We start from the raw sequence: 23,549 nt of genomic DNA, 5'->3' as shown, positions 1-23,549 counted from the left end.
GCCTCTCCCCCCCCCATGTACCTATCCAAATGCCATGTAGAGCCTCTCCCCCACCATGTACCCATCCAAATGCCACGTAGAGCCTCTCCCCCATGTACCAATCCGAATGTCGTGTAGAGCCTCTCCCCCCCCATGTACCTATCCAAATGCCACATGGAGCCTCTCCCCCCTCCATGTACCGATCCAAATGCCATGTGGAGCCTCTCCCCCCCATGTACCTATCCAAATGCCATGTAGAGCCTCTCCCCCCCCATGTACGTATCCAAATGCCACGCGGAGCCTCTCCCCCCCCCCCATGTACGTATCCAAATGCCACATGGAGCCTCTCCCCCCTCCATGTACCAATCCAATTGCTCATGTAGAGCCTCTCCCCCCCCATGTACCTATCCAAATGCCATGTGGAGCCTCTCCCCCCCCCCCATGTACCTATCCAAATGCCACTTAAATGTTGCGTTGTACCTACCTCCATCACTTCATCTTGCAGCCCGTTCCAGGTACCCACTGCCCTCTGTGTAACAAAGTTATCTCTCTGGTCTCTTCTAAGTCTCTTCTTGCATCTGTACCATCTGATTTTGGGCCCACCAACCCTGGGGAAAAGGCTATGAACGTCCAACTTGTCCATACACCTCATGATTTTATAAAGGTTTATACGGTTATCCCTCATTCTCCTGAAGCTCAGGCAATAAAGATCCAGTGTGGCCAAACTCTTCCAATAACTCAAGCCCTTTGGTCCAGGCAGCATTCTCGCAAATTCCTTCTGCACCTTCTTCAGCTTGACAATGCCTTTCCTATAACAGGGTTGTGGGACTCTAAAAGTGATATTCCATTGCAGCCTCTACCACGGCTACCATACGGTATATGCCGAGCTGGCAAAGCAGCTTTATGATGCTGTGCTGGAAGCTGCACAGCCTTGAACATCCAGGGAACCTCGGAAAAATGAGGCACAGCCCAACAAACAGCAGAAAGTAGATGGGTATGAGAATGAAAGCCGCAATATTCCAACAGTACCACAATGTCACCTTTCGGTACAGTGGGTTAATGAGGCATTAACTGCAGAGAATATAGGAGATTACCTTAAATAAGAACACTTTCATAAGAACCCTGTTAAGTCATTGACTCTGAGAATTTATTGTGTGAAGTTCTGATGTGTTTGAGCTGGAGAGAGTGCAGAGGAAATTCACCTGGATGGTAGCTTGATGTTAGTTATGGTGGGGAGGGAAGGGGATATTCAAAATAGTGAATGTGTTTTCCATGAAACGAAGAAAGCTGAGAGGTGACTTGTTAGATTTATATAAACTTATGAGAGGGGAGATAGTTAGAATGATTTTTCCAACATAAGGTTATCAAAAAAACAGAAGCATAGGTTTAAGGTCAGAGGAAGGAGATTTGAAGGGATTGTTTTACACACAGAAAGTGATTGACATCTGGAACTCTGCCTGAGGAGGTTGTGGAGCCAGAAACAAGAGACATTTAGACACGTGTTTAAATTGGCAAGGTAAAGAAGGATTCAGGTTCAGATTCAGATGAATTTATTTAACTCATGAACATCAAAACGTACAGTGAAATGCATCATTTGCATTAACGAATAACACAAACTGAGATGTGCTGGGGACAGCCCTGTGTATCTTCTCACTTTCTGGCACCAACATAGCAAGCCTATGATTGTTTACCGAACAATATAAGCAACAACAACAAAACAACAGAAGTGAAACAAGTCCCATATCTCCCTCCCAGCCACTCAAAAACACACAGACTATTCTCCAACCCCAGGATAGGCTGTCTCCAGCCTCTATTGTCTAGTGGATTCACTCGCAGATATCAGCCCTTCAACTATCCCAGAGGACTTGCAGACACTGGGCCTCGACTTCCAGACTTCCGATTGACCTTCAGTTTTTGACCATTATCATCATGGGCATGACCCAGGTCATGTCCATGATGATGTATAAGGATCCAGAGGAGGAAACCCCAAACTCCAAGCCTCTGAAGACCGGGACCTCAAACATTAGTCCTTGAACTCTGGTCTTGCCAACTTCATGGTTAGAGGATCATAACTGCAATCCTGAAACCCACTGATGACTCGATGATCTGGGGCAGGTGGTGGGCGACATTAGTCCTCGTCTTCTCTGGTCTGCCAGCCTAGAATCTGACCATGGATGTCCTTTGTCTTATCTCCAAGTTGCTGACCAGAGGGCTAGGCTCTGGCCTGACCACTAAATGCCCCACATACCTGTCCCTTAACCCTAACAGGACACCCATCTCTGCTGTGAGCTCAACGGGTACAGCAGCTCGGCACAAAGTGGAGGATGTGAATCTAATGTGGGCAAATAGGATTAAGATGTGTAAAGAAGTTGGTTTGCATGTGATGGGGATGAAGGTCTCTTTTCAGTTCTGTACACCTCTGTGACTCTGCAGCAAACTCACAACCAACAGAGTGGATGAAAGCGCCGTAGCCTCGTCAGATCCAGATGTGAATAATGACGGACAATTAAACAGTGAACAGGAGGAAGATGATCCATGAGTATCTCCATCTTCAGCAAAGGCAGGCCCAGTATATGAGTGCCAACGTAAAGGCTGAAGCAGTTAAAGCCATGTTCAGCCAGAGGAAAATCTTAAGCAAATTCAATTCACTCTATGTGATATCAAGGTACTTTAAAGAGCACTGTAAACAACGGCTGCAGGACCAGATAGCACCTTGGCTAATGTACTGAAGGAACACCTGTCCTTCTACAATGACAACTGTCTTCTATCTAACCCTACAGAAAATTGCAAGGCTTCCCTGTTCACCAAAGGCAGAACAAAGCAAAGTTATGTCATTACTGGGAATTAGTCTGATCTCAGTCATCAGCAAAGTTTTGAATAGCAGTGCTGATGGTTCTAGCAAGAGGCACTTACCTATCAATAACCTCCTCACAAATGTCCAGTTCATGTTTGGCAGAACTGTTTGGCTCTAAGCCTCATCACAGCATTGATCCAACTGTGGACTGAAGAATGAAATTCTGGAGGTAAATTGAAAGTGGCTGCCTTTAACATCAAGACAATATTTTACCAAGAATATCTTCAAGGTGCCCTAGTAAAACTGAAGACCACAGTCATCAAGAGGATAACACTCCAGTGGTCAGCATCATACCTCACACAGTGTACTGAGACTGACATTTCACCTGCTTCATCAATGACCTTCCTTCCATCCTGAAGTCAGATTTTTTTTCCCTGATGATTGTACAAAGTTAAATTCCTTTTGCAATTCCACTTACACGTTGGGCCTAGTACACTGCCCTTACAAATTCTTTCAGTGATGCCTTGTTTTGTTTTTAACTTTATAGAGAGACATGCACACGTATGACGTGGTGATATGATGATGTATGCCATTCATGTTCTTTTGCATATAATACATTATGTGAACAGCAAAGAATGCTTAATCAAATGATATACTTACAAGATTACTCAAATATCACTGAAATATTAAATACACAACAGGCAACAAGGATTACATAATAGGCACCAGCGAAGTCTGACAGAGCCTTACCTACTTGGCAATCATAAATTTCTTTAAACGTTTAAGTTAAAAGATTCCTTAGCATCTTGATGTATCGGTTTAAGATGGCACTGGCCAACTTCAGCAACTTCTGGCTGGCGGCCAGCAAAACAAGGGAAACAACTAAATACTTTGTTAATCACACTCTTTCAGGCAAATAATCATCGGAAGTAATAGTCTGTAAATTTCTTTTGAACTTGAAGGCAGAACTGAGGTGAGGTGAGGCAGCGTGCCCATTGCCAGGAGTGAGGAGGATGCGAGGTTTGGTCAATTTAAGTGCTGTACCGAAGGCCAAATGGAGACAGTGAGGTCAAGCACCAAGGCAGTCCGATTTGACTGAACTCGATGTTTGGATGGAGAATTAAGTAACATACTGAATTGGAAAGGTCGGTTACAGGCCGAATCGAGGTTGTGGGGTCCAGGCCCTAGAGCGTATCGAGGCAACTGAAGCCGAACTTTAGATGTTGATTTATATGCCGGGCGAGAGTGAATAAGTCAGGGTGTCGGGGCCCGAGGTGAGAGATGGACTGGTTCAGATCACTGCTCCATGAGGTTTACTCAGCTCTACACTGAACTCTTGCAGACTGCAGTTCAGAATGCTATTTGCTTGCAGGTTTTTGTTCTCGCTACACATTGGGTGTTCAATGGTATTTTTTATAGGGGCAATTTTATTTTTATGAGTTCTTTTTTTATGGGCATTTTGTGTTTTTTTCTCTCTGCACATTGGGTGCTCGATGGTCTTTTTTTTAATGGGTTCTTTTAGGTTTCTTTGTTTTGTAGCTGCCTGATAGGAGAAAAATCTCAAGGTTGTATAATGTATACATAGTTGATAATAAATGTACTTGAACTCGAACTTGGAAGATGCAACACAATATTTTCTCTTGAACTAGGCTGAACCAGGAAACTCTGGAGAGAAATAAATAAATCTAGGAATGTCAGTAACATTTAGGACGAACAAATCAGTATATTTACATTGTGCATCAGGGATCAATATTACTGAAGTTCAGAACAGTTTGGGAATTTTTCAGTACTATCTTACTCAGCTCAATGTTGTAATTTGAAAATAATGTTTTATTCTAAAACAAAGTAAGCTTGAAGGACACATAGAAAAGATAAATGAGACTCTAGGTTATGTTATACTTGACTCATTTATCTTATACTCTTATAAACTTAGCACTCCTCCTGACTCAGTGAAGAGTCATACATCCTTGTGGGTGACTGCTGATCCTGCAATGTAGTAGTCCTTGCCTGTCGCATAAACATAGCTCCCTGCATCTGGAGAAGTCTTTCTACCTTTGCACTCTTTCACTGGGGTAAAGTCAGAAAGTTAGAAGTGCCAACAACCGCCAAATCTAGGAAAGAAACACAATCAATTGCCCAACATCCATTCTGGTAGAGCCTAGGTTTAACCCACCACGTTACCAAAGGCAAAAAAAATCTTCCTCTCAGCAGGAATAGTTACCATTTTAACCTGGAACCTCTATTACCCAGCTGTCAGACTTTTAAAAAAGATTACAGTAAATGCATACTTTTTTTTTCTCAGAAGAGAGCTGCTTGTGAATTATTTTTCCAAAGAAATAAAACTGGATGTAGCTTTCCAATCAGAACTGAGTCATTGCAAGAACCCATCCTCAGAGAATAGAGTTGCCAACATCATGAGGCCATTAAAAGGCAAATTTATTATTGAAAAGAGCAACAAAAACAACAGACTTTTAAAATACTTAAATCTCGGCAGGATATTTTACATTCAGTGCTTCTGTCATTAGGAATGAGTGTGATTGACAACATTCCTCTATATGTCTATGTTTTAATTGGCAAAAGCTGAGTATAGGAAAGCAAGTGTACCTTAAGTCCAAGGGAACCAGTGCTGCCCAGTGGAAAGCCAAGGGACGATACAAGCTTGAGAAGAGCAACACACAATAAATGTTGGAAGAATTCAGCAGGTCAGGCACCATCTATGGTGGCAAATAAACAGTCGCTGTTATGGGCTGAGATGCTTTTTTACTGCCATTTTGAGATAGCAAATGCTTCAGATACTGGAGATCTGAAGTAAAAATGCAACATGCTGGAAATGATCAGCAAGTTAGGTAGCATTTGCAGAAAGATAGCAATGATGTTTAAGTTTAATTATCTCTAACCAGAACGAGAAAGACAAGATTAGAAATGGGGGAAACTTTAAGTTGTGGAGGAAATGGGGAGACATGAGGTGAAAATTAAGAAAGAGAAGGTCCACAGGAGGGAGGGGGTCGAGATTGAGAGAGGTGTGGGCTGAAGGAAGATGGTTCAGTGATGCCATTCTACAACCACCTAAGTTTTACAAATGCTAAACAGAATGATACCTGGATTACTATCGAGAGTGAAACAGCTCAAAATAAATTATATTTTATACTGAAATTAATTACCTGTGGTGATGGGAAATTCAATGGTCAGGGGAACAGGCAGGAGGTTCTGTGGATGAGAATGAGATTCCCAGATGACACACTGCTTCCCAGGTGCCTGGGTCAGGAACATCTCGGATCAAGTCCACAGTATTCTTAAGTGGGCAGTTGAGCAGCCAGAGGTAGGAATGACATGGGTAGAAAGGGTGATGAGTTTCCGCAAAGTGAGTTCAAGGAGTTAGGAGACAGGTTACAGGACATTCAGGGTTGAGATCTCAGGATTGTTACCCATGCCACGTGCTTGAGAGACCAGAAATATGAAGATAACATGTGACTAAGGAGAAGGTGCAGGATGGAGTTCTTCAGATTCCTGAATCATTGAGCTCTTTTCCAGGGAAGGTGGGACCTGCATAGGGAGGATTGTATGCACCTGGACTAAAGGGAGACTAATATCCCTGTGGAAAGATTTGCTAGTGCTGCACAGGAGTGGAGTGGCTGTGGGGAAAGATGTTGTTAAGTCTGCATACAAGGTCAGAAATGAAAAAGGTTGAGGGCGGTGGGACTCACTTTCTGAGTTGTGTGTGTTTCAATGTAAGGAGTATTGGCAGAAAGGTGGTTGAGTTTAGGGCATGGAATTATAATACAGAAGCCATTTGTGAGACTTTGTTACGAGAAGGGCAGAACTGGCAGCTCAATGTTTCAGGATTCTGTTGTTTTAGGAGCAGGAGGGATTAAAGGGGAAGGGGTGGTATCGCTAGTCAGGGGAAGTGCTCAGACTGGAGAGCTCATCTACTAAGGTTATATGGGTGGGAATGAGGAATATGAAAGGGACCACATTAATGGGATTATAATATAGACCATCCAATAGTCAGAAGGATTTAGAGGAGTAAATTTGTAGAGAGATCACAGACCGGTGCAGGAAACATAAGGTTGTGATAGTAGGTGATTTTAAATTTCCACATATTGACTGGGACTTTCATACTGTAAAAGGGCTGGACGGGATAGAGTTTGTTGTGTTGAAGAAAGTTTCCTTTACAAGTACATAGAAGTCCCAACTAGAGAGTGTGTGACATTAGATCTCCTATTAGGGAATGAAATAGGGCAGGCGACAGGGTTTGTGCAGGGGAACACTTTGCACCTAGTAATCATAATGCCATTATTTTTAAGATAATTAAGGACGAGTTGAGATTCTAAATTGGAGAAAGGCCAATCTTGATGGTATCACAGAAAGGATCTGGGAAGTGTGGATTGGGACTGGCTGTTCTCTGGCAAAGGTGTACTTGGTAAGTGGGAGCCCTTCAAAAGTGAAATTTTGAGAGTACAGAGCTTGTATGTTCCTGTTTTAGGGAACCTTGGTTTTCTTGGAGAATTTGAAGTCCTGGTTAAGAAGAAGGGGATTCCTAGCAGGTACAGGCAGTAAGGAAAGATGAGGAGTATAAGATATGCAAGAGAGTACCTAAGAAGGAAATTGGGAGGGCTTAAAGTAGGCATGAGTTTGCTCTAGCAGACAAGGTGAAGGACAGATATATTCAGAGCTAAAGGACAACATGGGACAAAATTGGTCCTCTTAAAGATCAGTGTCATCTATGCATGGAACCAAAAGAGATGGAGGAGATCTTCAATGGATTTTTTTGCATCTGCATTTACTTGTGAGGTGGATTCTAGAATCTATAGAAGTGAGGCAAAGCAGCAGTGAGGCCATGGACCATGTACAGATTATAAAGGAGTCACTGTTGGCTGTCTTGTGGAAAATTAGGGTGGATAAGTTCCCAGGGCCTGGCAAAATGTTTCCTCAGACTTTGTGTGAGGTTAGTGCAGAAATTGTAGTGGCCCTAGCAGAGATATTTAAAATTACCTTAGCAACAGGTGAGGTGCCAGAGGACTGGAGGATAACTGATGTTGTTCCATTCTTTTAGAAAGGCTCTAAGAATAAGCCAGGAAATTATAGATCAGAGGACCTTGACATCAACTGTGTGTAAGTTTTAGAAAGATATTCTAACGGATCAGATATATAAATATTTGGATTGACAGTGACTGATTAGGGATAGTCAAAATGGCTTTTGCATGGTAGATTGTGCCTAACCAATCTTATAGAGTTTTTCTAGGAAGTTGCAGGGAAAGTTGATGAAAGCACAGCAGTGGATGTTGTCTACATAGACTTTGACAAGGTCCCACAAGGGAGGTTGATCAAAAAGGTTTATTCACTTGGCATTCAGAATGAGGTAGTAAACTGGTGCTGGGTCTGTTGTTTTTCATCTATGCTAACAATCTGGATGATAAAGTAGTTAACTGTTCAGCAAATGTGCAGAAGACACCAAGATTAGAGACATAGTAGACAGTGAGGAAGACTATTAAAGCTTGCAGAGGACTATGGACCAGCTGGATAAGTGGGCTGAAAAATGGTAGATGAAATATAATGCAGACAAGTGTGTCAAGGCAAGGTAGATCTTACATGGTGAGTGTTAGGGCACTGAGGAGTATGGTCGAAGAGAGGGATCTGGGAATACAGATCCATAATTCCTTGAATGTAGTGTCACAGATAGATAGGATCGTAAAGCAAGCTCTTGGCTCATTGGACTTCATAAATCAGGAAATTATTATAAGAGTTAGGATGTTATGTTGAAACTGTGTAAGACTTCAGTGAGGCCTAATTTGGAGTATTGTGTCCATTTCTGGTCACCTACCTACAGGAAAGATATGAATAAGATTGAAAGAGTGCAGAGAAAATTTACAAGAATGTTGTCAGGACTTGAGGATCTGACTTATAGAGAAAGGTTGAATAGGTTAGGGCTTTATTCCTGGAGCAGAGGATAATGAGGAGCGATTTGATAGAAGTATACAAAATTATGAGGGGCATAGATAGGGTGAATGCCAGCAGGCTGTTTTCACTGAGTTTGGGTGAGACTAGAACTAGTGGTCATGTATTAAGGGTGAAAGGTGAACTGTTTAAGGGGAACATGAGGGGAGTTTCTTTACTCAGAGAGTGGTGAGGGTGTCATGTTGACAGTCATGTTGACTATCCCCAATCAGTCACTGTCAATCCAATTACTCACATATCTGATCCTTAGAATACCTTTCTATAACTTACTCACTGCTGATGTCAGGCTCCTCTGGCCTACTATTTCCCAGCTTATTCTTAGAGCCTTTCTAAAACAATGGAACAACATCAGCTATCCTCCAACCCTCTGGCACCTCACCTGTTGCTATGGTAATGAGCTGCTCGCAAAAATGGTGGAAGAGAGTTCGATTTCAAAGTTTGAGAGAAATTTGAATAGGTACATGGATGGGTGGGGTATGGAGGGCGATGGTCTGGATGCAGGTCGATGGAACTAGGCAAGATAATAGTTTGGCACAGACAAGGTGGGCTGAATGGCCTTTTTCTGTCATGTAGTACTCTATGATTCTATGGGGCCCTCTACTGTTTGGCATCAACTATAGATATTATATCCGAGCTGTCCACGTGATAGGCAAGCCAGTACACGAGCAATGGCAGTACAATGTAGAGAGCAAGCTGTTGCCCATGCAGCAGGCATGATTAATCCAAAGAAATGACAGAGACCAGTACAGCTTGGCACCAGTAGTGTAGCAGGAGTTGCCAGTCAGCATTGAACTCAACATAGGACTGCCTTAGGGACTCCAACTCCAGATTTTTCCTCGGGGTTTACGCCTGAAGCCTTCCCTATGAGTGGGTATAGTTGCAAGGCTGTGGAGGTTTGAGGTTAGAGTTTACATTCCCCTAGATGAGCTGCCAACCACGGCTGATGAGCCCCATTTGCCCAAAGTGACTGGTGTTAGGGCACCATTAACCAGCCTTTGCACCTTCTCCTGTCAGTAAATATGGTTCCACTGGGTATAATAGCTGAGCCACATGTTAAGGCCAGGAGCTGAACTGAGGCATCAGTAACCCACCTTTGCACCTCCTACTGTCAGTAAAAATGGTTCTGCCGGACTTTATAGCTAAGCCATACATTAGAGCCAGGAGTTGGGCATGGTTGTCAGAGGTAATGCGAGATTCACGCCATTGGGAGCATTTAATAGGTAATGGGAGAAAATCTTAAGGAACCATACCTCTATAACCTTATTTTAAATCATAGAAGCATTCAGTATAGAGAGAAGTCATGTTAATACACCTGTGTTGGCTCTTTGAAAGAACTGTCCAATTTGACCCACTCTTCTTTATTCTCACAATAGCCCTTACATCATCTTCAGATTCAGATTTATTTCTCACATGTACATGGAAACATATGAAATGTGTTTGTTGCGTTAACAACCAACACACCTAAAGACGTGCTGGGGCAGACTGATGCCAACATAGCATGCCCACAACACTTGGCAGAACAATACAGAACACTTCAAAACAGAACCCAGCTAGCAACAAAACAACAACAACACAAGTTCCTTTCCTCCCTCCCACCATGCTACACACATGGACCTCCAAATCCAGGGTCGGCCTCCAGTCTCCAGGGTTCAGCCATCGGGCTTCAACATTCCAGACTTCTGACAGAGCTTTGGGCTTCTAACTTTGGTATCGACCCCAGGACAAGCTGATGATAGGACTCCAGGCTCAAACTCCAGGCTTGCCAACTGGTGTGAACATTGATTTACCTACCATCTTTTCTCACCTCCTCCTCCTCTCTTTTTCCATCCTCCATTAAGGTTCCCTCACCCTTTCTTTTCTCCTCACCTGTCCATTACCTTCATCTGGTGCTGCTCCTACCCACTCTTCAATGGTCAACTGTCCTCTCCTATCAGATTTTTTCTTCTTTAGCCCTCTACCTCTTCTACTTATCACCTCCCAGCTTCTTACTCTATTCCACCCCACCCCCATCACCTGCCAGGTTGTAATCTCCTCCACCCCCTCATCTTCTTATTTTGGCTGCTGTCTCCTTTTCCAGTGCTAATAAAAGGGCCTCAGCCCGAAACATCAACTGTTATTCCTCTCCATATTTGTTGCCTAACTTACTGAAGTCCTCCAGCACTTCGAGTGTCTTGCTCTGGTTCATCACAGTTTGCTGCACAAAACATTTCTTTTTCATTATCTCCCTCTCGGGTTTGACAGAGAACTGACAGATTTAAAAGCAACAAGCAGAAGCTAGTGTCAAAAGGTTAATTTTGAAAGAGCGAAATTAGAGCCGGTTTTCTTTGTCTCCAATATTAGGTGGAATGTGGTATTGCCTGAGATTTTCTCTCTCCCTTTCCTTCAGGAAGGTCACATGGCCTCTGGAGTGTGTGGATTTGGGTGAAGGGAGGGAGCGAAACGATGCAATGTGCGCTAACAGTGCTGAATGAGAAACACATGCACTATGAGTTAGTGTGGAGTTACTAGGTCTGTCTGACTGCGGAATCGTACAGAGAGGGGGAGAGAGCTGAAGGGATTAACACTGCAGTTCGCATGAGAAACCCAAAAAGAAAACTTAACCCAACAAAAGGAGACCTGCGTTTTTAAAAAGAAAAAGCATTTGCTGTACTTATCAGCTATTGAGCTTTGGTACAAGAAGAGACACTCATAGTCGGAGAAAACGGGAGAAGACTTTTTCCTTTGTTTTGTGTTTGTATGATTTACACTGAAGGACATGACCAGTGCAGTCTTTCGGAGAGGATCTAGCAAAGAGGGTTTGAAAAACCTCTTGCGGTAAGTGAAAATGTGCCTAAAGGATTTATTGCCTAGCTAGAATTCTATATGGAACATTTAAGATATATATATATTTGTAAGTGAAAGATTTGTCCAGGTATTCAGCTTTGTGTACTATATTGTATTTTTGTGAGTTGATGTGCTGACATTATATTGCAGTTTTTTAACGAGTATATACTGCAGACCTATACATTTGTATGAGATTTGCTCAGGATTTTGCATGGAAGTAAAATACACTTCAATTTATTTTTGAGAGGGTTTGATTCAGAGTTCCAGAGGTTTTGAATTTTCCTGTTTCTCAAGAGCTACACAATACATTGTGTCAAAGGTTGCTTCCTCAGCTGTGCGCTGTATCTCTGCTCTGAACCCATAGTAGCTTTCATTCTGCTTTTAAACTGTAGAGCATTACAGAGATTACAGAATCTCTATCATTGTTGCTTCAACTGGTTTTAAAATGTTTAATCTTAGGAGGCCACCATTCAAAAGAAAAGTTTATTCCATTCATTTAAAATACTTGATATAATTTACATGAAAGTATAGTTATGTCATGATATCACATGAACCCATTAGAACAATAGTTGCAGTTAATGTTCCATGCAGAAAGTTAAACAATCTCCCCAAGTTTTTATCCTTTATCCCATTTTTATAAATCTCATTAGCTACCCATCTGTTTCCCCATCTCCCACTTTTCCTCACGTTTTTTTTCTCTGGCTCTCTGTGTCTCTGTCTCTCCCTGTTTATTTTGCTGATAGTTCTGTTAATATCTATAATTTGCTCATAATTGAGATTTTCATTTATTATCCATTATTTTAGGTGCTGATAAATTGATGTAAGGTACTTAATAGGATGCGACTCTCATAGGGTTATTATCCCATGTCGTGACCCATCAAGGTACAATGTGGATAGGCAAAGTAAGATGGAACTGAGTCATAGGAACAGTGGAGAATCTGTTCTCTCATTCAATGACATCATGCTGACTTACAACTTAACTACTTCAGCCTATTTTTGCACATTTACCTTCAGATTTTTGATTAATAATTATCTGTTGTTCAGATTTAAAATTAACATCAGTTGAAAAGAGTTCCAAGCCTTTATGATCCTTTTCAAGTATTGTTTCTTTAACTTTGTTCCTGAAGGATCTGGCTCTAAATTTCAGACAAAGTTTCCAGGATTCACCAAACACATTTGTTCTTCCATCTACGTTATCATTACCCTTTATTATGTCTAAAACTTTGAAGTCAACCACTCCACTTAAATATCATATTTCCTGAGAATTGTGCTGACCTTTTGTATCTTTTATCATTTAAATCTTGGAATCCAAGTATTGATCCACTGTCATCATGTTTTTTTCCCCAATCCATGCTTTTGTGGTAACTGGGAGCTATATGTAACCTTAGGATGCACTTTACTGCTAGATTGTTACAGTATAAGGTTGCTGTTGTTACAGAGATATAGTTGATTGATCCACTGTTGCTGAAATTGGAAAATATCATCTTAAGTTCGGAAATGACGTGCAACATGAGCAAGACAGAAATGAAGGAACTGAAAGAGCTTTAGTCTCTACTGATTTATAAGATAAAAAGTAACTTTCCAGGAAATGGTGGGTTGTATCATTTCAACAGCTATGGCTGAAAAAAGCCCTTTGTAATACAACTACATTGACGTTATCCTCACCGTTACATTCAGCTGTGCCTCAAGGAGAGCAGGTGGCTTCAATGAAGTGGTTGTGCTTGTCTTGCATCTGAGATTGAATCAATTTATCTGTGTTGAATAAAATGGTTTTTACTCTGCAACCAGCTTTTTAGAAAATTTCAAAATAAGCTTTATTTATAAAATATTTACTCAAATTTGAAGTATACTGTATGGCAGTTTGCTTCTGTAGATGTGGTTGAGTCTCTGTATTTCATTGTAATTAATTCTACACACAGGTACTGTACACACATTTTGTGTGCATGGTTCCATTGCCACATCTGCATTCCTAGAATGACACTAATTACAGGTGCCTTAAAGGCTTCTCTCCTGGAATGAGACCCTCAGTAAAGTCCAGAATAAGAAGGTGGGGGAGGGGGAGGAGTAGGATTTGCAGGTGAGAGGGAAGGTGGGTGGGTAGGGTCAGAGGTGATGATGTAAGAAGATTTGGAGGTGATAGGTGGGAGGGATAAAGGGCTGAAGAAGAAATCTAATGAGAGGGACCATGGAATGAAGGAAAGGGGGGTTGTATGCGACTTCTGCCAGATATTTTGAATGTTCTGCTCACCATCCACCTTGTCTGTTCAACAGTACCTGCAGGATACTCCTGCCAGATTTGTGGTCCAAGGCGTTTTTCTGAAAATGTTTCTGTGAAGAAAGGGTTGTGTGGCAATGTCCAGCAGATTGATATGTTGCACAGCAAATGCCTACCCTTCACAGTAACCTTGTGCTTCATTGGTTCCACTGAGCAGCAACAACGAAGATGTGTACAGCCACCTGATTCCTAAATGGACATTGAACCTATTAACACTACCTCACTTTTAAGATATTATTAACAGTAGAAAATTTGTAGATGCTGGAAATCCAAGCAACTCACACAAAGTGCTGGAGGAAATCAGCAGGCCAGGCAGTATCTAGGAAAACAGCACAGTTGATATTCCAGGTTGAAACCCTTTGGCAAGCCTGGAGGAAAAAAGCTGAGGAGTCGATTTAAAAGGTAGGGGAGGTGATAGGTGAAACCTGAAGGGGGAGGTAAATAGCTGAGAGTAAATTGGTCCAAGAGACAGAAGGCCATGGAAGAAAGAAAAGGGGGGGAGGAGCACCAGAGGGAGATTATGGGCAGGCAAGGAGATAAGGTGAGAGAGGAGACAGGGAAATGGGGATGGGAAATGGTGAAGGGAGGACGTGTGCAGGGCATTTCCAGAAATTTTGAGAAATTAATGTTCATGCCATTAGGTTTAAAGCTACCCAAACGGAATATAAGGTGTTGTTCCTCCAACCTATGTGTGGCTTCACCACGATATTGGAGGAGGCTGTGGGTATCAGAAGTGGATTGGGAGGTGGAATTAAAATAGGTGGCCACTGGGAGATCTTACTTTTTCGGGTGAATGGAGCGTAGGTGCTCAGCAAAGTGGTCTCCCAATCTATGTCGAGTCTCACTGATATACTGCATAGGGAGCACCAGATACAGTAGATGACCCCACCAAACTCACAGGTGATGTGTCGCCTCACCTGGATGGTAGTGAGAGAAGAGGTGTAGGGGCAGTGGTAACACTTGTTCCACTTGCAAGGATAATATTTCTGTTTATGCACTACTTTTAATTTAAATATTTACATGTATACTTACTGTAATTGATTTATTATTTATTTTTCTATATTATCATGTATTGCATTATACTGCTGCTGCTAAGTTAACACATTTCACAACATAAACCTAATTCGGATTGTGAATTGTTTTTGAGTCCGTTTTCGTGAACAGTGATGGTTCTTGCTTTAACAGCACACTAATATGACACCAACATCTTGCAACTACGGAGCACCTTTACAGTGAGGGGAAAAGATTACACGGTGTTTCATAGAAGAGCAAACTGAGTGTTTGCTTTGTCTGGTTTTGTTGGCTTTAAATACTGTTTCACAGCAGCAGATAAATGCTAATCGCATTAGTTTTAGAAACACTTGATGCATGGATTTCATGGTGATAATAGGACAAAGGAGCACTGCATATGAATGGGAAAGAAAATGTTAATTGCTGTTCTATGAAAACTGCAGGAGAACAAGCCTCTAAAAGGCCTGGAGTAAACAATCCTTTTCAGACCCTGCCTGTTAAAAGGTCTGTGATGTTCTACCATGCTAGACACTTCAGTCTATTAGTAAAGTGAGAGACTACTGACAGATTCATTTAAGATGCAGGAACTGCATCATTTCAATGTGATGTTAGCATCACACAGCATTCCTTATCACTGCCATGGGTGAATGAAAAGCCCCCTGGGTGGTATTAACCAGCACCTCTTGCTTTCAGCTTGGTCTGATGCAATCCAATCTTTTTACGCCTGTGTATCTTTATGTGGTATCCAAACAAACTGATGTAAATGTTTCAAGGCCAGCTTTTGTTGACATTTGCTGATTAGTTTGGAGCTGAGCCAGGTGGGCCCTGATATTTTCAAGATTTTCGGTTACACTCATCTCACTTGCAGAGGAAGACCATCAGACACAGTGCAGAATTAGGCCAGTTGGCCCCAGGAGTCTGCTCTGCCATTCCATCACAACTGATCCCTATAACTTTTTGTGCTCTTTCTAATCAAGAACCATTAACTTTCACTTTAAACATACCCAATGGCTTGGCCTCCCCAGCTGATTGTGAATTGAACTACTCTCTGGTTGAAGAAATTACTGCTCATCTTTGTTCTAAAGGGACATCCTTTTATTCTGAGGTTGTGTCCTCTAGCCCTAGACTCTCCCACTACTGGAAACATCTGCCCCATGTCCACTCTATCTAGCCCTCTCAATCAGATTCATTGAGATGCCCTTCATTTTTCTAAACCCCATTTTAGGCCCAGACCCACCAAACTCTCATGTTAACCCTTTCATTCCTGGGACCATTCTCGTAAATCTCCTCCGGACCCTCTCCAATGCCAGCACATCCTTTCTTAGATAAGGCGCGTGAACCTGCTTACAACACTTGAAAAGTGATCTATATGGAGGAGGGGCAGAGTGGAAATACTACAAACAAGAGAAAATCTGCAGATGCTGGAAATTCAAGCAACAGGCACAAAATGCTGGAGGAACTCAGTAGGCCAGGCAGCATCTTTGGGGAAAAATGTACAGTAGGTGTCTTTGGCCAAGACTGTTCAGCAGTCCTGATGAAGGATCTTGACCGAAAACGTCAACTGTACTCTATTCCGTAGATGCTGCCTGGCCTGCTGTTCCTCCAGCATTTTACGTGTGTTCACACCCCTTTACTTTTCAGTCCAGATAAAATTTCAACTCAACATGTATGCAGTCTATTTCCCTCTACAGACTGCTGCCCGTCCCATTGTGTTCTCTGTGTATTGCTTGAGATTCCAGCATCTGGAATCCCTTCTGATGCCACTGTGTACATATTAGCCTGCAAACAGCAGTTATCGTTGAAGGGATTTCCGTTGTCTGGTCACTTTTCATTGTCTTGTCTACAACTCTCCACACTTGGATGCAACTATCACCCGCCAGGTCTGGCTCGATCTCTTCTCCTCACCTCTGTATCTCCCTTCTATTCCTTCAGTCCAAGTTCAAGTTTATTGTCATTCAACTGTACACATGCATTCTGTCAAAGGGACGATGTTTCTTCGGACCAAGGTGCACAACACAGTGCATACAATTCACACACAACACAAAGTCATATAATAATAAGGCGCATTTGCGACACGTGAAAAAGTAAATGGTACAATGCTACTGGTGCTTCATGCATGCTGAGACCTGGATGGTGGTAGGGAGTTCAGTAGTCTTATGGACTGGAGGACGAGCTGTTTCCCATCTTTACAGTTCTTCTCCCAATGCTACAGTACTGGGGATGGGAGAGATCACTGAGATTGCTCAGAGCCCTTCACACACAGTGCTCCTGATAAATATCTCTGACAGATGGAAGAGGGACCCCAATGATTTTGCAATCCTTTGTCGGGACTTGCGGACAGATGCCTCACAATTTCTGCACCAGGCAGTGATGCAGCAGGTCAGGATACTCTCGTTGGCTAGAATTCGCTGGGCGAGGGGGACGGTGGGAAGCCTCACTCACCTCAGTCTCCTCAGGGAGTGAAGACACTGCTGTGCTTTCTTGATCAAAGAGTTGGTGTCAAGGGACCTGGTGATATTCTGTTATCTGCACTCCTAGAAACTTGCTGCTTCTAACTCTCCATAGATGAGCCAATTGTGTGCAATGAAGAGTGGTCAGTCTGCATCTTCCTAAAAGTCCAAAGTCATGTGTTGGTCCTGTCCATGTTGAGACTCAAGTTGTTCTGCTCGCGCTATTCTATCAGGTGCTCCAGCCCCTTTCTGTACGCCACAATCTTCCCTCTGCTATTTTTACATAGCTGCGCAGACCAACCATTGCTCTGAACAGGAAATTTTTACAGGGCCTGAAAGCTGTGCAGCACTTTAATAAAACATTATGTAAAAGAAAATTCCAGCTGTGTGTGTGGGAGCATTTCAGTTGCTGTGAGGCTGTGTACCCACATAGCTTAGAGGAAACTGTGGCCCTGTGTCATCGTTGTTGATGAAGCCAACCACTGTTGTGTCATCGGCGATGATTTTGTTTGAATTGGATCTAGTTGTGCAGTCATGCATCAGCAGCAGGCTGAACACGCAACCCTAGGGGCGCCAGTGCTCAGCGTGATGGAGCTAAAGGGGCTTCTGCCAACATGAAGTGATGCACAGGGTGGACTTGTGGTCAGTCTCAATGCTCTGCCTCATGCACTTCACAGAAACGGCTGTATTTCTGTCAAGAACTCCAGGAGAAGTGACAGAGAGGGCTGCTGATAGACAATGACAGTTTACCCACCAGCTTCTGAGGTTTAATTGTGTTAAACGCCGAGCTGAAGTCGATAAACAGCACACTGGCATGTGCGGCACCGTTTTCCAGGTGGGGCAGGATGGCATGGAGTGCAGAGGGTATGGCATCATCAGTGGATCGATTTGGGCGATAAGCCAAGTGGAAAGGATCCGATGTACTAGGATGATGTGTGTTAATGCAATCCAGCCACTCAAAGCACTTCATTACTGATGAGGGTAGTGTCACTGGACGGTCCTCATTGACGTAGGTTATACTAGCCCTCTTAGGCACTAGGATGATGGTGGCCATCTTGAAGCCTGAGTGGACAGTGGACTATTCCAGAGACAGAGCCTGCTCCTTGGTGGTTGCATTAGGGGGCCTTCCTCTCAGGCATGTTGCTCCATGAATCAGCGTAAAAGATATTCAGCCTAACAGGAAGAGTAGAATCACTGTCCTTGACACGAAGGGTGGACTTGTAGTCGGTCTGAATGCCCTGCCACATGGGTGTCTCAGAAATAGCTGTATTTCTCTCTGAATAATTATGTTTTCACCTTCCTGATGACAGAAAAGTGCAGCCTCACTGACCTGAGAGCTGTCTTAAACCCCTATCTGAAGGCAGCATCCCGATCTCTCAACCATGCTTTTTATGCACGCTTTGAAAGGGAGAATGAAATTACAGCTGTGAGAATCTCTGCAGCACCCTGTGACCCTGTGAACTCTATCTCAGAGGCCAACGTCAGATCACCTTTCAAGAGGGTGAACCCTCTCAAGGCCACAGCCCCGATGGGTACCTGGTAGGGCTCTGAAAACCTGTGACTAACAACTGACGAGTGTGTTCAAAAACATTTTCTATCTCTCATTGCTACAGTCAGAGTTCCCACCTGCTTCAACCACAATCATTCCAGTGCCCAAGAAGAGCAAGGTTAGCGTTGTAACGACTATCGTCCAGTAACACTCACATCTACAGTGATGAAGTGCTTTGAGAGGTTGGTTATGGCTAGAAATAACTCCTGTCTCAGCAAGGACCTGCAATTTGCCTATCGCCGCAACAGGTCTACAGCAGATATTATTGGCTCTCCATGCGGCCTTGGATCACCTGGACAATACAAATACCTACTACACACACAAAATGCTGGTGGAACGCAGCAGGCCAGCCAGCATATATAGGAAGAAGCACAGTCGACATTTCGGGCCGAGACCCTTCGTCGGGACTAACTGAAAGGAAAGATAGACATCTCCATAGTAAACACAGGTGCACCTCAAGGATATGTGCTTAGTCCACTGCACTACTTTCTCTGCATCCATTACTGTGTGGCTAGGCACAACTTAAATGCCATTTATCAATTTGCTGATAACACAACTATTATTGGCAGAATTTCAGATGCTGATGAGAAGGCATACAGGAGCGAGGTGTATCAGCTGGTTGAGTGGTGTTGCAGCAGCAACCTTGCACTCAACATCAATAAGATCAAAGAACTTATTGCGAACTTCAGAAAGGGTAAGATGAGGGAATATACACGAGTCCTCAATGAGGGAACAGAGTGAGCAATTTCAAGTTTCTGGGTGTCAGTATCACTGAGGATCTATCCTGGGACCAACATATCGAAGCAGTTTCAAAGAGGGTGTTTATATTTCATCAGGAGTTTGAGGAGATTTGGAATGCCTCAAAGGACACTTGCACGTTTCTGTAGATGTACCATGGAGAGCATTCTAACTGGCTGCTATGGGGTGGGGGGGGGGGGGTGGCATTGCACGGGATTCAGATAAGCTGGAGCCCGTCATGGGCATGAGCCTCTCCTGTATCCAGGATATCTTCAAGGAGTGATGTGTCAAAAAGGCAGCATCCATCATTAAGTACCCCCATCACTCAGGACATGCCCTCCAGCATCAGGGAGGAGGTACAGAGGTGTGAAGGCGCACACTCAATGATTTAGGAACAGCTTTTTACCCTCTGCCATCAGATTTCTGAATGGGTGTTGAACTGATGAACACTACCTCACTACTTACTTTTGCAATGCTTATTTAATTTAACTTTTATTTATATATACATAATACAAACAAACTGAAGTATTGCAATGTACTGTTGCCTTATAACAACAAATTTCATGACATAAGCCATTGATATTAAACCTGATGCCGATTCTGTTGTCAGCCATGGCCTCTGATTTGTGACAATGGGCCCATAATCAAAAATCATTGATTTTCATTCTGCAGGTTCTCAAAGAGTGACTGTTTGGTTGATGGACAAGAGGGTGCTTTTGGATACTTGTAACACCACTTTAAGGCCAAAAGTGAGAAAGTTATTTTTCTAAAAATGACAAACTTGGGAAAATTTACTTGTATGAAGTTAACATACTGAGTTATGCAGGCAAAAGAATTTTCCTTTTATTGAAATCAAAGGAACCAAATTTCAGGATTGTGTCTGACCGGCAGTTGATATATTAGCAACTGTTTAGGTCTAGCGTCTTTAAAAATCACTTATTCTCCTTGTATTATATAATATGGAGTCATTCCCTCAACCCTCCTAATTTCACCAATGTAAGCAACACACACAAAATGCTGGAGGAACTCAGCAGGCCAGGCAGCATCTGTTGAAAAAAGTACAGTTGATGTTTAGGGCCAAAACCCTTCAGCAGGAAGTTACCAACGTAACTTCAGGTAGACTCTAAAATTCCAATCTTAGGAACATATCTTAATGGGCACTAAGCAGCTCAATATCACATTGGGGGTAATTCAAATTAGTTTGAAGAGAAAAAGGTGTTTACTGTTTTCAATGAATAAATAACCATGCTAATAATGTACAGGTTAACATGTACAAACAAGCTGGAGGAACTCAGTAGATCGAGCAGTATTCGTGGGAACGAGCAGTCAACGTTTTGGGCCGAGACCCTTCGTCAGGACTGAAGAGGGAGGGGGCAGGAGCCTTATGAAGAAAGTGGGGAGAGGGTGGGAAGGAGAAGGCTTGTTGGTGACAGGTGAAAAACCACTAAGAGGAAAGATCAAGTGGTGGGGGAGGGGATAGGCAGGAGAGGTGAAGAAGGAATGTAAGCGGAAAGCACTGTGGGTAGTAGAAGAAGGCAGAATCGTGAGAGAGGTGATAGGCAGCTAGAAGAGGAGGCAGAGTGAAACTGGGATGGGGGGAAGAGAGAGGGAGGGAATTACCAGAAGTTGGAGAATTCGATGTTCATGCCAAGAGGCTGGTGACTACCCAGACGGTATATGAGGTGTTGCTCCTCCAACTTGAGTTTGGCCTCATCATGGCAGTAGAGGAGGCCATGTATGGACATATCCAAATGGGAATGTGAAGTAGAGTTGAAGTGGGTGGCAACCGGGAGATCCTGTCTGTTGTGGTGGACGGAGCGGAGGTGCTCGACAAAGTTGACCCCCAATCTGCGTCGGGTCTCGCCGATATAGAGGAGGCTGCACCGGGAGCACCGGATGCAATAGATGACCCCAACAGACACACAAGTGAAGTGTTGCCTCACCTGGAAGGACTGTTTGGGGCCCTGAATGGTGGTAAGAGAGGATGTGTAGGGACAGGTGTAGCATTTAACGCTTGCAGGGATAAGTGCCAGGTGGGAGATCTGTGGGGAGGGACGTGTGGACCAGGCAGTCACGGAGGGAATGATCCCTGCGAAAAGTGGAGGGGGTAGAGAGGGAACGATGTGCTTAGTGGTGGGGTCCTGTTGAAGGTGGCAGAAGTTGCGGAGGATAATATGCTGGATCTGGAGGCTGGTGGCGTGGTAGGTGAGGATAAGGGGAACACTCCCTGTTGTGGTGACGGGAGGATGGGGTGAGGGCCAAAGTGCGGGAAATGGAGGAGATGCGGGTGAGGGCATCGCTGATGACAGCAGAAGGGAAACCAAATGACTGCTCATTTCCACGGATACTGCCCGACCTGCTGAGTTCCTCCAGCTTGTTTGTACATGTTGATTTGACCACAGCATCTGCAGTGTACTTTATATTTAATGTATAGGTTATTTTTGTGCTTGCCATTCTGTGACCATCTACATACATTCATTGAAGTTTATGGCACATCTTAAGAGTTTTTAATGAAACACCAACCACCTTTATGTGCTTTTTATAATTTATATCTTTAAACATCTCTGGGCTGCATGTTTGATATCAGTGCAACCTTTTTGAGCTGACAGTGGTTAGAAATGTATTGAAGTACAGTGCTGGGGCCTCTTTGTATTCTTATATAAATAATACAAACAACATATAAAATGTAAGATGTAGTTTGGTGGATACGTAGGAAATGTTAACATTTTGATGAATCGTACTTCAGTTGCCAGTGTGTTTTTTTTTTATAAATTTCAATTACCCAAAGAGCAGAATGGAGAAGATATGTATCACTTGTTGATTCTGGTACATAATTTATTTTGTCCGTTTATAGCATTTGGGCATCACTATTAACACTTACTGCCAATCTCAACTTACTCTTGTCAATTAAAGGTGAGCTGTCAGCTTGAACAGTTGCAGTCCGCGAGGCAGAGGAAGTTCCACGGTACTCCCGGATGAGGAGTTCCGAGATAATGACCAAACATGAAGGAGGAAAGGTTGAGCAACATGTACACAATGCTGGAGGAACTCAGCAGGCGAGGTAGCATCTACGGAAATGAGTATGGTTGACTTTTAAGGCCGTGACACTTGCTCGGGACGGGAGAAAAAAGGATGAGGACAGTAGAGTAGGTCATGGAATAACATGTCAGAATGGGAATGATTCCTTGACATGTCAGTCCATGGCCTTCTGTACTCTCGTGATAAGGCAACAGGTTGGAGGAGCAGCACCTTATATTCCGTCTAGGTAGCCTCCAACCTGATGGCATGAACGTCGATTTCTTCAACTTCCAGTAGTGGCCACCCACATCTTGCTTCACCATTCCCCATCCCCCTTTCCCTCTCTCACTTTATCTCCTTGTTTGCACTCTCTGGTGCTCCTCCTCCTCCCCTTTTCTTTCTTCCATGGCCTTCTGTCCTCTCCTATTAGATTCCCCCTTCTCCAGCCCTGTATCTCTTTCCCCAATCAATTTCCCAGCTCTTTACCTCACACCACCACCCCCCAGTCACCTATCACCTTGTGTTTCTTCCTCCCCTTCCCCCACCTTCTAAAACTCTGACTCCACCTTTTTTTTTCTCCAGTCATGTTGTAGGGTCTCGGCCTGAAACATCGAGAGTATTCTTTTCCATAGATGCTGCCTGACCTGCTGAGTTAGTCCAGCATATTGTGTGTGTTGCTTGGATTTTCAGCATCTCCAGATACTCTCGTTTGTGGAAGGAAAGATTGATCTACGAGGTGGAGGAGTGGCCATGCCCCCAGCCCTTTAAATGGACGATACTGCTGTGTGGAAGATTTTGGGAAAAAATTGTGCTGGCGTATAGCATACTGTAACCCTGGTTCACAAGTTATGAAGAGATGATAGTGGTCTGTCAATCAAACACGCTGATATAGTGTTGTTGATGGGAGTTGTGGGAGATTTCTAATAATAATGCTATTGTCAGTCAAGGGGAAATGGT

The 23,549-nt window shown here is 43.3% G+C and overlaps 1 protein-coding gene across 3 annotated transcripts in view; it reads left to right on the top strand.

Moving 5' to 3' along the window:
* The window catches only part of lsp1a (lymphocyte specific protein 1 a), a 294,870-nt gene that overhangs the window by 105,462 nt on the left and 165,859 nt on the right, over positions 1-23,549 (top strand). Inside the window, exon 1 of one of the 3 annotated variants that reach the window (XM_059975692.1) lies at positions 11,152-11,542. The exons of the other annotated variants lie outside the window; for them this stretch is intronic. Within the exon in view, the coding sequence (XP_059831675.1) occupies positions 11,484-11,542 (59 nt within the window). The 5' untranslated portion in view covers positions 11,152-11,483. Of the gene's footprint in view, positions 1-11,151; positions 11,543-23,549 lie in introns of those variants that run through there. 3 annotated transcript variants of the gene reach the window in all.

This window comes from Hypanus sabinus, chromosome 7, assembly GCF_030144855.1.
Source record: "Hypanus sabinus isolate sHypSab1 chromosome 7, sHypSab1.hap1, whole genome shotgun sequence".
In the NCBI taxonomy this organism is placed as follows: Eukaryota; Metazoa; Chordata; class Chondrichthyes; order Myliobatiformes; family Dasyatidae; genus Hypanus; species Hypanus sabinus.
This window is presented reverse-complemented; position numbering and strand designations above follow the sequence as displayed.